At 52.9% G+C, this 13117-nt stretch overlaps 3 protein-coding genes across 3 annotated transcripts; 2 read left to right on the top strand and 1 right to left on the bottom strand.

Moving 5' to 3' along the window:
- Positions 1–3575: 3575 nt before the first annotated feature.
- On the top strand, positions 3576–6698 carry ACO1O0_006159 (uncharacterized protein; the record flags this gene model as incomplete). The annotated part of the gene is made up of 3 exons (XM_083195554.1): positions 3576–4140; positions 4918–5758; positions 5810–6698. The coding sequence occupies 3 exons, from the start codon at positions 3576–3578 to the stop codon at positions 6696–6698; spliced, it is 2295 nt and encodes a 764-aa protein (XP_083048570.1).
- A 1308-nt stretch (positions 6699–8006) lies between these two features.
- Positions 8007–9029, bottom strand: ypt1 (Rab family GTPase YPT1; the record flags this gene model as incomplete). Its single annotated transcript, XM_083195553.1, has 5 exons — positions 8007–8204; positions 8319–8546; positions 8609–8656; positions 8714–8837; positions 9019–9029. 5 exons carry the CDS (start codon positions 9027–9029, stop codon positions 8007–8009), a joined length of 609 nt encoding a protein of 202 aa, XP_083048569.1.
- A 2921-nt stretch (positions 9030–11950) lies between these two features.
- Positions 11951–12840, top strand: ACO1O0_006157 (uncharacterized protein; the record flags this gene model as incomplete). The annotated part of the gene is made up of 3 exons (XM_083195552.1): positions 11951–11981; positions 12044–12196; positions 12254–12840. The coding sequence occupies 3 exons, from the start codon at positions 11951–11953 to the stop codon at positions 12838–12840; spliced, it is 771 nt and encodes a 256-aa protein (XP_083048568.1).
- Between the last annotated feature and the right edge of the window lie 277 nt (positions 12841–13117).

Genomic DNA, 13117 nt, shown 5'->3' with positions numbered 1-13117 from the left:
TTTCCTCGGCCTAATTGTATTCGGGCGGTTATTAGTACGGACCCTAGCTAAGGTCTGGTCGAGCATCGAGGCATGGTTCTTTTTTCAGCGACATGCCCAAGACCAGGGAGTAAGCCCAGGGCATCCGGTCTAGGTTCCAAGGCGCGAGATGAAGGTCAAGTCTCGTTTACTTCTGTGGCCTTATTTTTGCCCCATGCCTCGTGAATGTTCTCGAACTTGTAGGAGGTTGTGGTATTTTATGTAGCTTGCCTTACTGCATGCCCAAGGTTCCACTGCAGAGATCAAACACCAGGCGGAAGGATGCATGTGCTCTGTGAATAATCGTACGAATATTGTACTTCGTATGTATACTGGCCTGAATGATCTTCGAAGGTCGAACTATTCCGGTCAGACTGAAGCTGGAACCCAGGGATTTGAGATGAGCGATCGGGGCCCCGCACCGGTCCAGAAACCCCGATCAATCATTTTGATCGTTTGATTCCTTTGTTGATCCCCGTCGCAACACAAAGCCTGAGTTTGAAGGTCTTTCTGTTTGCTCATTACTTTTGGCAACCCACTTGTAATGGATTCACGCCGGTGAACGAATTTGGAACCCACATGTCCAAGGCGCTGCCTACCCGTACATTGATTGTACTACGTGCTACTATCGCCAACTGTTGCTTGAATCGGGGAAAAATCGTGGTGACCCTCCTGTCAGACCAGCGCACGGCAGAGCCCAAAAGCCCGGGACACCCCTTACCCAAAAGGATCCTTGCACCGGTAGGCTGCCCCTGTCGTTCTCGCCTCAACGTCGCTGCTAACGAACCAATTTCGAGGCCAAACGGCGCGTAGCAGATGTCGGGGAGACTGTTGGGCGAGAGAGTGTGACCAACAGGTAATGTGCTGTCGGTGCCTGGACCCTGTCGCTGTGGCATTGGGCTCTTGGGGTAAGGAGCCCGAGAACATTGGTATTCTGAAGTCTTGAATGCGATGACCTCCCACGCTTAGTAACAGAGTGACACTGTAGGCTGCTGGCATCACGGAATCATTATTTCGTTTAATTATCTGTCAGTGACTTTTTCCTTCCCTTTATTGCCGGTAGCACGAGAGAAGAAGCGTTGACGTTTACCGTCCGAAGAATTTCGCGTCATCGCCTTCTAGGGTTTTTATTCGTCGTACGTATGTGCGCACGGATAACTGTGTACTGCTACAAGTAGTATGGGGAACCTGTTCTTTTTCTATCTTAGAGATTCACACACGGTATCCGCGTGGTCCTGAGACAATATGTTTCACAAGAGAGCGGCGGTACAGTGATTGGTCGTCGCCACGCGATAGGCAATGGCTGCGCCGCTGCAGTCATCCGTAAGATCCCAAACAATTGTGAGTGTGGCAACGGCTAATAATTTTGCCTGCTCTGCCTTCTGGTGATACGAATGACGTACGAACTCCCCCATGGACTGTCGTCCACTGATTGGTGTTCTTTCTTGACATGGAGCCACTGAACACTGACCGCACTGATGTTTCAGGAGTGTTGCACTCCGATGGTATGGCGGGTTGATTTGGGAATAAGAGTAGCAAGATAGGTAAGTACGAGTACGGACTACGGATACTAACTAGTACTCGTATGATCCCGAACACCGCTATAAGTACATATTAGAGACCACCCAAGATCAGCTCTGGGAATGTCGGATTGTGGATCTCTTCTAAGAACCCAAGCCTGTTCGTTAGACAAACTCTCTCTCTAAGAGGCTGTTGACATCGTTGTCATGTGGAATAATTAGTTGCGCTTCGGTGATGAATTATTCGCCAAGTTCATGGCTTGGGGGGAGGAGAAGAGGTCGAGCCTATAAAAAGTCGTCGTGGTATTGACACGCTTCCCTTTTCGCACAGTGGCTTGTGATGTGGTGTGTTAACTGAGCTTTGAGGTGACTCGATTGCATTCGTACATATCACACGCCGAATGCCCTAATCGATCCCCCCGGCTTTTTTTTTGCTGGTGTGATAAACATTTCATGCTGCAGGGAGGGGATACACCCGGGGATAAAAACGCCGTGTCCAGAGTTGCCGAGTTTTGTGCTTGCAACCAACGGAATGCGAGCCGCCTGGATGCATACTGGCCCTTGCACAAGCGCCAAACATGGGGGTGACGTTGTGAACAACAAGCGGACCAGGCACCCCTCGTAGAATCCGTGCAACGTGGACCAAATTATGGGCAACCAAATGATTCAAATCTACGGAGCACTAGGCCACCGGCGCCGTCGGCGTCGAGGTCCCCGCAGCCCATGTTTTTGGGCCCCCTGTTGCTCGATCTTGTTAGGTTTAACGACCGTCCATCCGGCTATTGCTGTGTTCCCAGCCTCAGTGGCTGAGCGGCGAGCCCTGGCTGGTTAGCCTGAGCCCTGGTCGGAACTAAGCGGTGTTGAGCTGTAAACAATGGCTCAAGGAAACTCTGCTGGCGGCAAATGGGACTTAAGAGGATGTGAAGCCAGGGCGCGGGAAGTGTTCATCCTCGCTCACCTTGCATCCTAATGGTGCTCGTGTGTCATGGCGACTGTGAGGGCGATTCGATGTCTGCGACGTGGCAGCGACTTGGAAAGAATCCAGATGATGTGCTGCAAGGGGCCAAGGGAGGGCGACAACTCACACATCGACAACCCCGGTCCTTGTCCGAGCCACGGCCCACAGCGTGGAATCGTGGGTGGTGGAGCGCGGGCCTTGTTTGCCATCGGAGTGACCAAGCTGACAAGGCTGGGTTGGAATTGAGAAATTGGGTTATCTCACCAACAGCAGCACCTGGGTCGGGGGTACCACACCTTGGTTTGCGTACCTCATGGCAACTACAATGCACATACGGATTAGTATAGACTGAGAGATGGAGACGAGAAGAGGAGACTGGCGGTCGGTACAAAGAGCCGCCGGGGGCATCCCCGCTGTTTCAATAGCTCTGGAGATGTTCAGCGAGTGAGGAAGAAGAGCAGGACCAGACGCGGAAGGAAGCCTGGAGATCGGACGGTTGGCGTACCTGCAGGGGTGCAGTTTAGTAAGTACCTGGTACCGTGCAGAGTGGCAGAGTGACGGGGACCAACACAAGCGCCTCTCCCGTCGGAGGCCATGGCGCGTTGGTGCTTCCCTGGTGTCTTTCTGGTCACTTCCTGACGTCTTCCTGGACTCTGATGATCCTTGAAGGGAAGGGCACATCCACCTCCGTCCTCCATCACCTGCTTCGGGTTTCTCTCCACTGCCCAGTATTCTTCTCTCCGGAACCTCACTCTGCTTTGTCTCATTTCTCTCCTCTTCCATTGCTTCAGCCCGTTTCCATTCTCCTCTCATGACGTCCACTTCACCCTATTTCTCTCGCATCGATTCAGGACTGCTCAGCGAAGCATTGTATTGTCACGTCGCACGCTTTCGCATTGCCTTGAATTCCCCGAGGCAGCCATTTCCTGTCGACATGGTCTGAGGACAAAACCACGACTAGTGAAGCTGTGGATGAAATTTGGTATCGCCCACTACGTTTATCTTCGCCCACTACGATCCCTACGAGAATACCCGAACCCGACTCGAATGGTATCAGGCCACGGCCCCTCCTTAGCGCAATGCCTGGTCTCATTTCACGCTTCTCTACCATGAGGAGCAATCCAACTTCTCCTCCAGCAGATACTCTCACACCAGTCAACACAAGTTCTCAGAAAGACTCCGAGGCGTCAGGCAGCATTGTCGCTTTCGAGGGTCACCCTGAGACCATTTCGACTCAGCTGCGTCTTCTCCCTACATCCCCTCAGATCCTCATTCTCCCTGGAGTCCATTGCTACCTACCGACCGACGATGGCCACCTGAATTACGAGGTGCATGACTATATTCGGAAGGCCCATGATGCTCTTATGACTCGCAATGAGACAGCACGCGCCTTCCTTCAGACTTCTACCCCATCTGACAAGCGGCTGGTCTTTATGAATGGCGGAACGCCCAGCGCTCAGGCGCTGTGCATTAAGCATATCATGAGGCACGAGACTCAGGGAGATGAGGTCGAAGCCGAGGTTATGTTTAACTTCTTGGTTAAGGAAGGCTTGGGAGGCCTGGAGTTGCAGGCCAAGAAATGGACCGGGAAAGATTCAGCTTTTGAGAACAAGGGTGACGGCACGGAGGCGGACTCGGGCTCCAGTCTATCACCCAGAGCCTCACCACAGGATCAAGAACGGGGGAGGAAGCAGAGATTACAACAACAGCAACAACTGCCAGGCGCATTGGACGAGGATCCCATAACGAGGGCCATGCGAGCCGCCGAGGCCCTTGACCGCCAGACCGCCAACCTTCAACCATGCAACGACCTCGACCTAACCCTAACTCCTCGTCCGCGTAGTGCGAGTTTGCCTATGTATGGCTATTCTGACAGCTTCGGGGATGCCGCGCCGTTTTTCGTTTTCGGATCTCGTCGTCAGGCGAACAGCGAAGCCACCACCGAACAAACCGTGGATGATGCGCTCAGTCCCCTCATTCCTCCAAGGTTTTCAATCACACACTATGACGAGCAGACTCTAGACCAATCTGTCTTGACTGTGTCTACGGACCCTGAACCATCTCCAAGCTGTGTCGGTGAAATCTACGGCCCAACGTTTTTGCACTCGCCAATCGTTGACTCATTGCCCACTTCAAAATCCGATGTGTTTGACGCCCGCTCTCCGGCGGACGTGGTTTTTGGCGAGGCATCGCTCATTGACATGAGATTACCAGCTAACAGGGGCCCTATCACGAGGGTTCGATCATTGGATAGAATCTGTTCCTCAGTTCCAAAGTATCGGGAACTATGTATTCCTCCTAGGGTTGTGGAAACCGATAGGGAGGGTCTTCGACGCCGGCACTCGTGCATCATTGTCCCCGACGAAACAGACCCGACTTCAAGTCGGTTGAATCTTATTGATGGACCTCGCACTGTTGTAGTGAGGCCAAAGCTATCGCGCGTTGTCAGTCTTTCTGCTGCACCGACGCAGAGGGATCGAAAACCCAATCGGTCGTCCTATGTCGACCGGGGAACTGATGCTGAGGTGGCTATCAAGAAGCCGGAGGCTTTTGTGTCCGTTCTTCCTGTTACCGAGGATCTTGTGATCTACTTCAAGGACGAGGTCTCGGACGCCATACTCGACACAATCATGAAGAGCTTCAGAGATGGCGGTTACCCAATTCTGGCCAACTCGCCAGATGGCTCAGAGGCGGACACTGTCAATGACCAGCTGCCAAGCACACCCACGTCGCAGTCAATCTACGAAGATAAGGAGGCACATAAGGAGACCTTTGTGGAAGCTGACGAGTATGATCCGTTTGCCTACGTTCAGAACACCTGGCCACCACTAAAGTCCGTTAAAAGCGTTCCTAGACCGATGAAGGTAGAGCGCCCACCAACGCCGGAAAAGAGTCCCGTCCCCTACGTCTCAAACAGGAAGGAAGAGAAGTTCTACGAGTTCAAATTTAGCAGCAACCAGACTGCCGTCGCTATTCAAAACTCGCTCCGATCAGTCCTCAGCATCTACTTCCCGCCCGGGACGTCAGGCTATCGCCAGTTCAATTTCTCCCTCTTACCAGAACTCGAGGGGCTCTGGAAACCAATTTTCCGTGAGGCTGAGCCGGGAAGCCCCAGAGCAAACAACCGGAGGATGGACCAGATTCTGGCTGTCGGCTCTCAGAAGGACGTCAGGAAGACATATTCTTCAGCTATTGTTGGTCTGCTCGATAAGCTTGGAACCAAGAAGAGTGGCATGCGTCGCAGTGGCAGGCTGGATTTTAGGTACGGAAATCCCGATGAAACACCAGACGGGCAAGACTAACATGAATCCAGGTACCTCTTGGCCAACGCCATGCAGACTTTTACAGCCCAACCCTTGACCAACCAAACCTCCGACAACCCGTTCAATAACCCCTATTTGCTTGCTACGCTCATCATCCCCCACCTGGAAACATATCTGGCCCTCCACCCAGAGGTTAGGTACCTCGTGTTGGAGTATCCGCCGGACCACCTCTCGACGATTCTTGCGCTGCAGAGACTTGTGGGGGTCGACCTGATGAAGGTTGCCCAGATCGTCGATTCTGAGAGTTCCGACATGGGCCACTTCACTCACATTCGCGGAGCGTCTATAAATGATGAGAAATCACAAAACCCTCTGGGAAAGCCCATTGGCCTGTCAGCTGGAAGTACGGAAGATTTCACCGTAACCAAGGGCAACTTCCTTCTCACGTTGAGTGCAAGCGACACAGAGATTGCTACGTTCATTGCCACTGTCAGGAAGATTCTGATGGACATATCTTCATTTTACACACCAGAAGACACCCATCAGGCCACAACTCTATCCGGGGAGGCCTCTGGCAAGGCCAAATCGCCTCTCCAACCTGGAAACGTATCCCATTTCCCCAAGTCTGATGCCACTCCGAACCCGACCAACACGACCGACTTCCATATTCTGGCGTCTCCGGCAATACCCACGAAAGCTGCGTCCATTGCCGAGACAATCCGGACGTACAGGACGACACGTATGGGCCGGGGCACCAAGAAGTCATCCAAGAAGCCCTCGCCCATGGCTGATGGCGAGTCCATCATGACTTTTGACCCAGCCGAAGATAGCGACTACGATATGGAGGAACGCAGACTTATGCCCATCTTTATGCAACAACCTCCAAAACTACAAAAACCTAACAGCCGAAAAGCTCTGAAGTTCCTGGGTCTTGCCTAAACCTTTCATTTACACCACTGGTCTTTACGGGCCCTGTGGCACGAGATATGACGCGCCGATCAACAGCACCTACCTTTCCGAATAACTTCGCTTAACATATATCGTTCCTTAGCTATCTAATAATGTCAATATTATACTTTTCTTAATTTCTGTTGGGCCTATCATTTGAAGGCTATTCTCGGGAAAGGATGTCTTTGTCGTTGGAAACGACCAAAAGTGCTAGCGAGTGCAGATGGGGTGGATGGGTGGATGGGAGGTTCAAAACTCTTAAAAGTGCTGCTGTCACTATTGTTTTGGCAGGTACTGGTTGTTGGCTTTATCTTCCGCACTATTTGGGCCCAGCCTTTTGAATAATAATCTGCCTATTCTAGAAACGTCCGAGACGTCTTGCGAATCTCTTAACCTTATATGAAGCTGAGTTGACGGCCTGGGTTATATTGTAGGTAGCGCTTCACACAAGCATCGATACTTCTAACTAGGGACTTTGGAGCTAGGCATGACTCAAGTCGAGAGCGCTGATAAAATGAGGGTGGGAATTTACAGATTAGGACAATCTAGAAGCGGACTTTGTTCATATTCTCAGGCACGCACGTATATGGCGAACGAGTCATGGATGGAATTCTAGTACGTATGCCGAAGTTACCCACTCCCTTCTCCGAATTAACCACCACCTATCCACCTGTGTGGCACCCTGAACATACCAGAGGCGCTCCCTATAGAGGCAGCGTCGAACCAGCGCGAGACCTTGGTTCAAGGGACTAGAGCATGGCGGACGACTGCGGAGAAAAGGACGACAAGAATCAGAAGAAACAAGATTGGAAAAGACACCATTAGCAAAGGAGCGCGCGCGAACAACTTCCCACCGTTTGCCCAAGAAAAGCTCGAATTTAGCGTGCGTGGAGCAGACAGAGAGGAAAGAAGAAAGAAATTACACGTAAGTTTGCGCGTACGCAAAGTCAAAGGAATCTTTGGCCCCCCCTTTGGGTTCAGTCTGCTCCCCTTTTCCTCCCCCCGGTCTCGTATATATCTCGAGTTCCCTCCGTGATCGTCTTGCTCTTCCCCAGCCAACCCGGAAATGCTCCAATGCGCAGGGGACAAAAGTCTGTCATGTCGTAGTAGCCGGAGAGCGGGAGAGATCCAAATGAACATGATTGGTTCTATGCGCGGCAAAAAAATAAAAATATAAGAGAGAGGGAAACCGAGAAAAGGGTGTCATAACAAGGCCTGGGCCGCTCGTCTCCGTGGCATCGTTGCTTGTCCCCTGCTCCGACCACACCGTCAACCTGCTCTGCCGTGAGATACCATTGCTTAGCAGCAGCTGTTGTTATTGGATGAGCCGACGCCCTGGCCTTGGCCGACCTGGACACTCGGCTTCGTGTTGTTTGCCGTCGTGGTGCCCATGCGCTCCTTGATCTGGCGGGCCATGGTCAGGAAAGCCTGCTCGACGTTGCTGGCATTCTTGGCAGAGGTCTCGAGGAAGGGGATACCCAGGCTGTCAGCGAACTCCTATTGCTAGCTGTCAGCCATTTGTGGTGTACACAATGCGGTAGCCTGGGGATATCGGGCACATGACGCAGACCCCGCGGCCATCTCAGGCTACCACGCAGCGGATGCTCTCACCTTGGCGACCGTGTACTCGACCACCTTCTTGTCCGACATATCGCTCTTGTTGCCAACAAGCAGCTTGTTGACGCCCTCGGTGGCGTAGCGGTCAATCTCTTGCAGCCACTGCTTGACGTTGTTGAACGAGTCCATGTCGGTCACATCGTAGACGACGCAGATGCCGTGAGCGCCACGGTAGTACGACGAGGTGATGGTTCGGAAACGCTCCTGGCCGGCAGTGTCCCACTGAATTCATAGCGTCATTAGTATTTTCGTAGTCGATAGGTGGCATGGCAAATTCTACGTACAATCTGCAGCTTCACCGTCTTGCCATCGAGCTCGATCGTTCGGATTTTCTATCAATAGTTCAGCGGGCGTGCGGGAGAAGCTAGACGTTTTGAGGTTTGGCATACGAAGTCGACACCGATCGTGGAGATGTAAGACTCTGTGTAGGTGTCGTCGGCGAAACGCAGCAGCAAGCAAGACTTTCCAACACCGGAGTCACCGATGAGGAGGAGCTTGAAGAGGTAGTCGTATCTGGCCAGCAGCAATTAGGACTCCGGGTAGGTAAGACACGAGGGCACGGGGACGGCGATCGGTCCACGAGGACAGTCTGCAGGGGCGACGCGAAGTGGAAACTCTGCAGACGTTGTGGTCAGCGCCAAGATGGCCTATCAGGGGTTTCGGGATCGCAAAAGGAGGCGGGAGGGCATACCACTCGGGATTCATGATGGCGGCGGTCGAAAGCTTCGGAAGTCAAGTCGTCAGAGGGAGAGAAAAGAGGTGGAGGACAGCGCTGCGCAGACGTGGCGGAGAAGACGATGGAGATGGAGGAGCGTAGTCGTCGTGATGATGGAAGAGGTCAAGTGAATGTTGGCGGCCGAGTGCCAGCTGTAGCACGAGTACGTCAGGCAGGACACACCTGCTGATCGATGGGCGGTGGGCGGGCACCTGACGGGTCACGTGAAACACAGCCTCCTGCCTGATCTCCCAACTCATTTGCTCACCAAAGGAGGCACCTCGGCCAGTGATTGTTCAGGACAAAGCTAAAAAGCAGCAACGGCAAGCAATCGAGTTATGAAGTTGAGAATCAGACCAGCGGCTATTCCTAGACCAAATAGTGATATTTACTACTTATTTACCATTGACTTCCTCCCTTACTCATAGGCACCCTGTCCTGGACACTGAATGGTTCAATCCTGCAGCTGCCACAGTGCCTGCCACTCAGGATTCAGGGTCGCGCTTGCCTCGCCCCCTTCGCATGCAGGCTTTGCTGGAGCTAAACTTCCATTGGATAGGCCACTCAGCTGTCAAATTGCTCCCAGTCTTGCTGACAGCTGGATAAATAGCTGGTTAGCATCCCATTTGACTACAGGCACCAGTTGATCAAAGGTCTGTGCCTTCGAGAGCTTATAACAAGAATCGCAAGAATTGAGCTACGTATTCTTATCAGTATCAGCTCCAAATCATGGCGCCATTCTTTACTGGGCTCGACGACATCACCAGCGTCACCGGTCTGGCTCAGGAACCAGAGCAGGAATTCTGAGTCTGGGCTCAGCTCTGCAGAAATGGACTTAATGCGCGGCATTGAAGCAATGGGCTGAGCACTCCGCTTTGATCCACTGAACGGGCTCAAATCCAGTCATCCTCCGGGGTAGACCTGTGTCATGAAGCTGTTCTCGGAATGGGGGTTAGTGGTTGAGGGGTCATCGCCCAGCCATTGACGCGATGCTCAGTCTAACAACGCTGGCGATCCCTAGGAAAGGAATGATTTCGGAGGAAGTGCTCAAGAAGCTACCCAAGTCGATTATAAATGAGCATTAGGGCCATGATGCTACCAAAGGATACCGTCCCGACGTGAGCAGTCTATCCGACGACTACTGGCTCGCCCTTGGAACCACCTCGGGATCATCAGCGAGATGCCGGACCCGTGGACTTCCTCACCATCGGCCTCGACGACAACTTTGTACCATCGACTAGTCAAAAGGATGATCTTGTGTATGAATGCGAAACTTGCCATAAGTGGTTCACCAGCATGCGTGAAGCATACAGCAAGCCTAGGTTCTGTATCAGAACAATTGAATATGAAGATCACCTGCGCTTCTACAGAGGAAGTAACATGGACTGACCCGACGATCTACCTCAGGATAGCCAGACTGTCTACAATGACAAGGAATCATGGGAAAAGGATGATAAAGGCAATGTCCTCTCCTCTCTCGGCCCCGGCAACTCACTGGGTGCGCAAGACAACAGAGACCCGGTTGGCGGGGTTGAAAACCTCAAAAGGCGATGGCGAGGAGTCATGGGAAATAGAAGAGGGGGGCAGTGGCCACTCTTAATCTCCCGCAAAAACGTCAAGCTCCTCCGGAGCCTGCAAGTATAGTCAGGCCATGGTTATATGCCTGGGACGCGATGAGGATTTGGAAATCTGCACTGCCAACAACAGGGTTCATGTGCGGATCCATGGCCTCACGTACAGTGATACTTTCCGCGTCCGGCCTTACTCTCCTGGTACAAAGCGGCCGTGAATCTTCTAATCTGGAGCCATGGAGGGCTGACGCTTAGACACGAGTATATAGAGGACCCAAGCGCAGCAAGTTTGAAGCCAGACGTTGATGGTGTCATTGCAGATTCATCGTGCGAAGAGAACTGGGACCGAGCTCGCGCGTGGCTCTCGGCATGCCAGCACGAACATGAGCCTTGCAGATACCGAGATACCCTTCATGGTGCGAGATAAGCTGGCGACGATCTAAGACGCCATCCATATGGCGCGGAAGCTTGGCTTTCGCCTCAGGATCGACAGCCTCTGTATCATCCAGAATGGTACCACCGACAAGAAATTAGAGATCGCCAAAATGGTCCAGATATACCAACACGCCACGTTACTTATCTTAGGTGTTACTTATCTCAGGTACGCGGGCCAACACGGCGTCCAAAGGCTTCTTCCGGATGGTCGACGCTGAGACACTTGAGCGGTACGAGTTAGACTACTCGTCCCCGTTGCAATATCGCAAGGACGGAGCTCAAGGCCATCTGATGCTGGAGAAGTTTATCTCGCGGCTGTACTAGACTGGGGGTTACATAGAGCTGATACATGAGCGAGCCGGGATCATGCAGGAACACCTGATTTCCAAGAGGAACTTGGCTTCGCAACTACGGGGACGAGATTAGATACAGTGATTGGCGTTGCGAATTGTCGGGGAGTCTTCTGGATGTTGGTGAATGGCAGCCAATCTGCTAGCACAACGTGACAACGTGTGATGAGTTCTTGATTCGATGCGAATGGACCAACAAAATCGTGTAAGGGACAGAGTGTTGGTAAACTTAAAAAGGGCCCTGAATCCATGAATATAAATTCTTAATATAGCCCACTGCTTAGTTCCTAGAACTCAGCGTCTTTCATACTGATGGGATCTGGACCCTGATCTTATTACTAGCAAAGACTAGCCCCACCTAGTGACGCAGTTGTGGCTCGACCACGACGCTTCGAGAAAAGATCCAACCGCATAGCTCCGACTCTGCTCTTCCGTTCCCGACTAACCCGCGCCTCGACTCTCCAATTCATGAGGCTTTCCTCTTGCAGCCCCCAACACTCATGGCTGCGCCGATGCGCAGTGCTCTGAAAGGCACTGGCCGCTCCTCCCCGCTCCATGCACTTTGTCGCCCAACCCTCTCGCGCCCGTCAGAAGCTCGAATCCAGCCAGCGACACAGGCCTTGGCAGTCGACAGCCTCCCTCCTGCAGACCTTCAGCTATTCCGTCCGGGGAAGCTGGCGAACCCGATACATCATGAACCTACGAACGCATCCAAGACCCTCTTCGACCCAACAGGCGCCCGCTGGTCTGGTGGCGGTGGCGACAATAGCCCGGATCCCAACAAGGCCAAGCTAGGGAAGAGTGAGTACCATTCAGCAATTGCGACTTCCCATGTATAGTTTGCCTGACCTCCTGTAGCTCTGAGGATATTACAAGAACGACTACCGACGCTCCTGCAATCGCCACTACCTCAAGAGATTCTAGCCCCTAATATTTCGCTCCACCTCTTCCCTTCGACACACCCCCATCTGCCCACCGTGTCCGGCCGGGTCGCATACAACGCCGCCCTGTGGACGTCACCGATAGCCTGGAACAGGGTGCCCATAATTGGCAACGTCAAGCTCGAGATCCTCGCAGAGCGCGTGACGACCGAGCCCATAACCTTCCTGCCCCGACGGACCGGCGCCCTGCCCGAGCAGCTCGTCGTGCGGTGGTGCGAGAAGCGCAAGCCGAACAAGGACGAGGCCGAGACCAAAAGCATACTCAAGTCGCTACGCCTGGACAGGGACAGTGTCGACGCTAACAAAGCCTTCACGGGCCTCTTCATCTTCGACTTTGACAGCGAGGGCCGCATCCTGAGCCACACCATCGAGACCGCCCAGAAGGGCGGAAACTGGGAGAATGGTATGGGGGCCAAGTTTGTGGGACTGACAGACTGGCTCCTGGGAGGCATCCGCGACCCCGGCGGCGCGCCCGCGCCCATGTTTGAGGGACTGGAGAAATGATCCTACGAATACTATTTGCGCAGACCTGGGTGGACCTTTCCTACTGTTACTAATCTCTTCTCACGGCGCAGGAAAAAGAAAGGCTGGGGCGTTCTGATTGCCTGTATGATTATATGGCCTCTGGGGTTGGCCTATGTATAACTGTGAGCCGCGCAAAGACTCCCCATTAATTGCTTGATACCAGAGTTTACCTCTTATGTAGTTTTATACAAAACATCTAATAGTGCCAATGTGTGCTGCATTCGACGCCTTGGGGTATAATCGCTCTACCTTAGAG

This window comes from Amphichorda felina, assembly GCF_050947745.1.
Source record: "Amphichorda felina strain 45539 chromosome Unknown scaffold_6, whole genome shotgun sequence".
NCBI classification, from domain to species: domain Eukaryota; kingdom Fungi; phylum Ascomycota; class Sordariomycetes; order Hypocreales; family Bionectriaceae; genus Amphichorda; species Amphichorda felina.
This window is presented reverse-complemented; position numbering and strand designations above follow the sequence as displayed.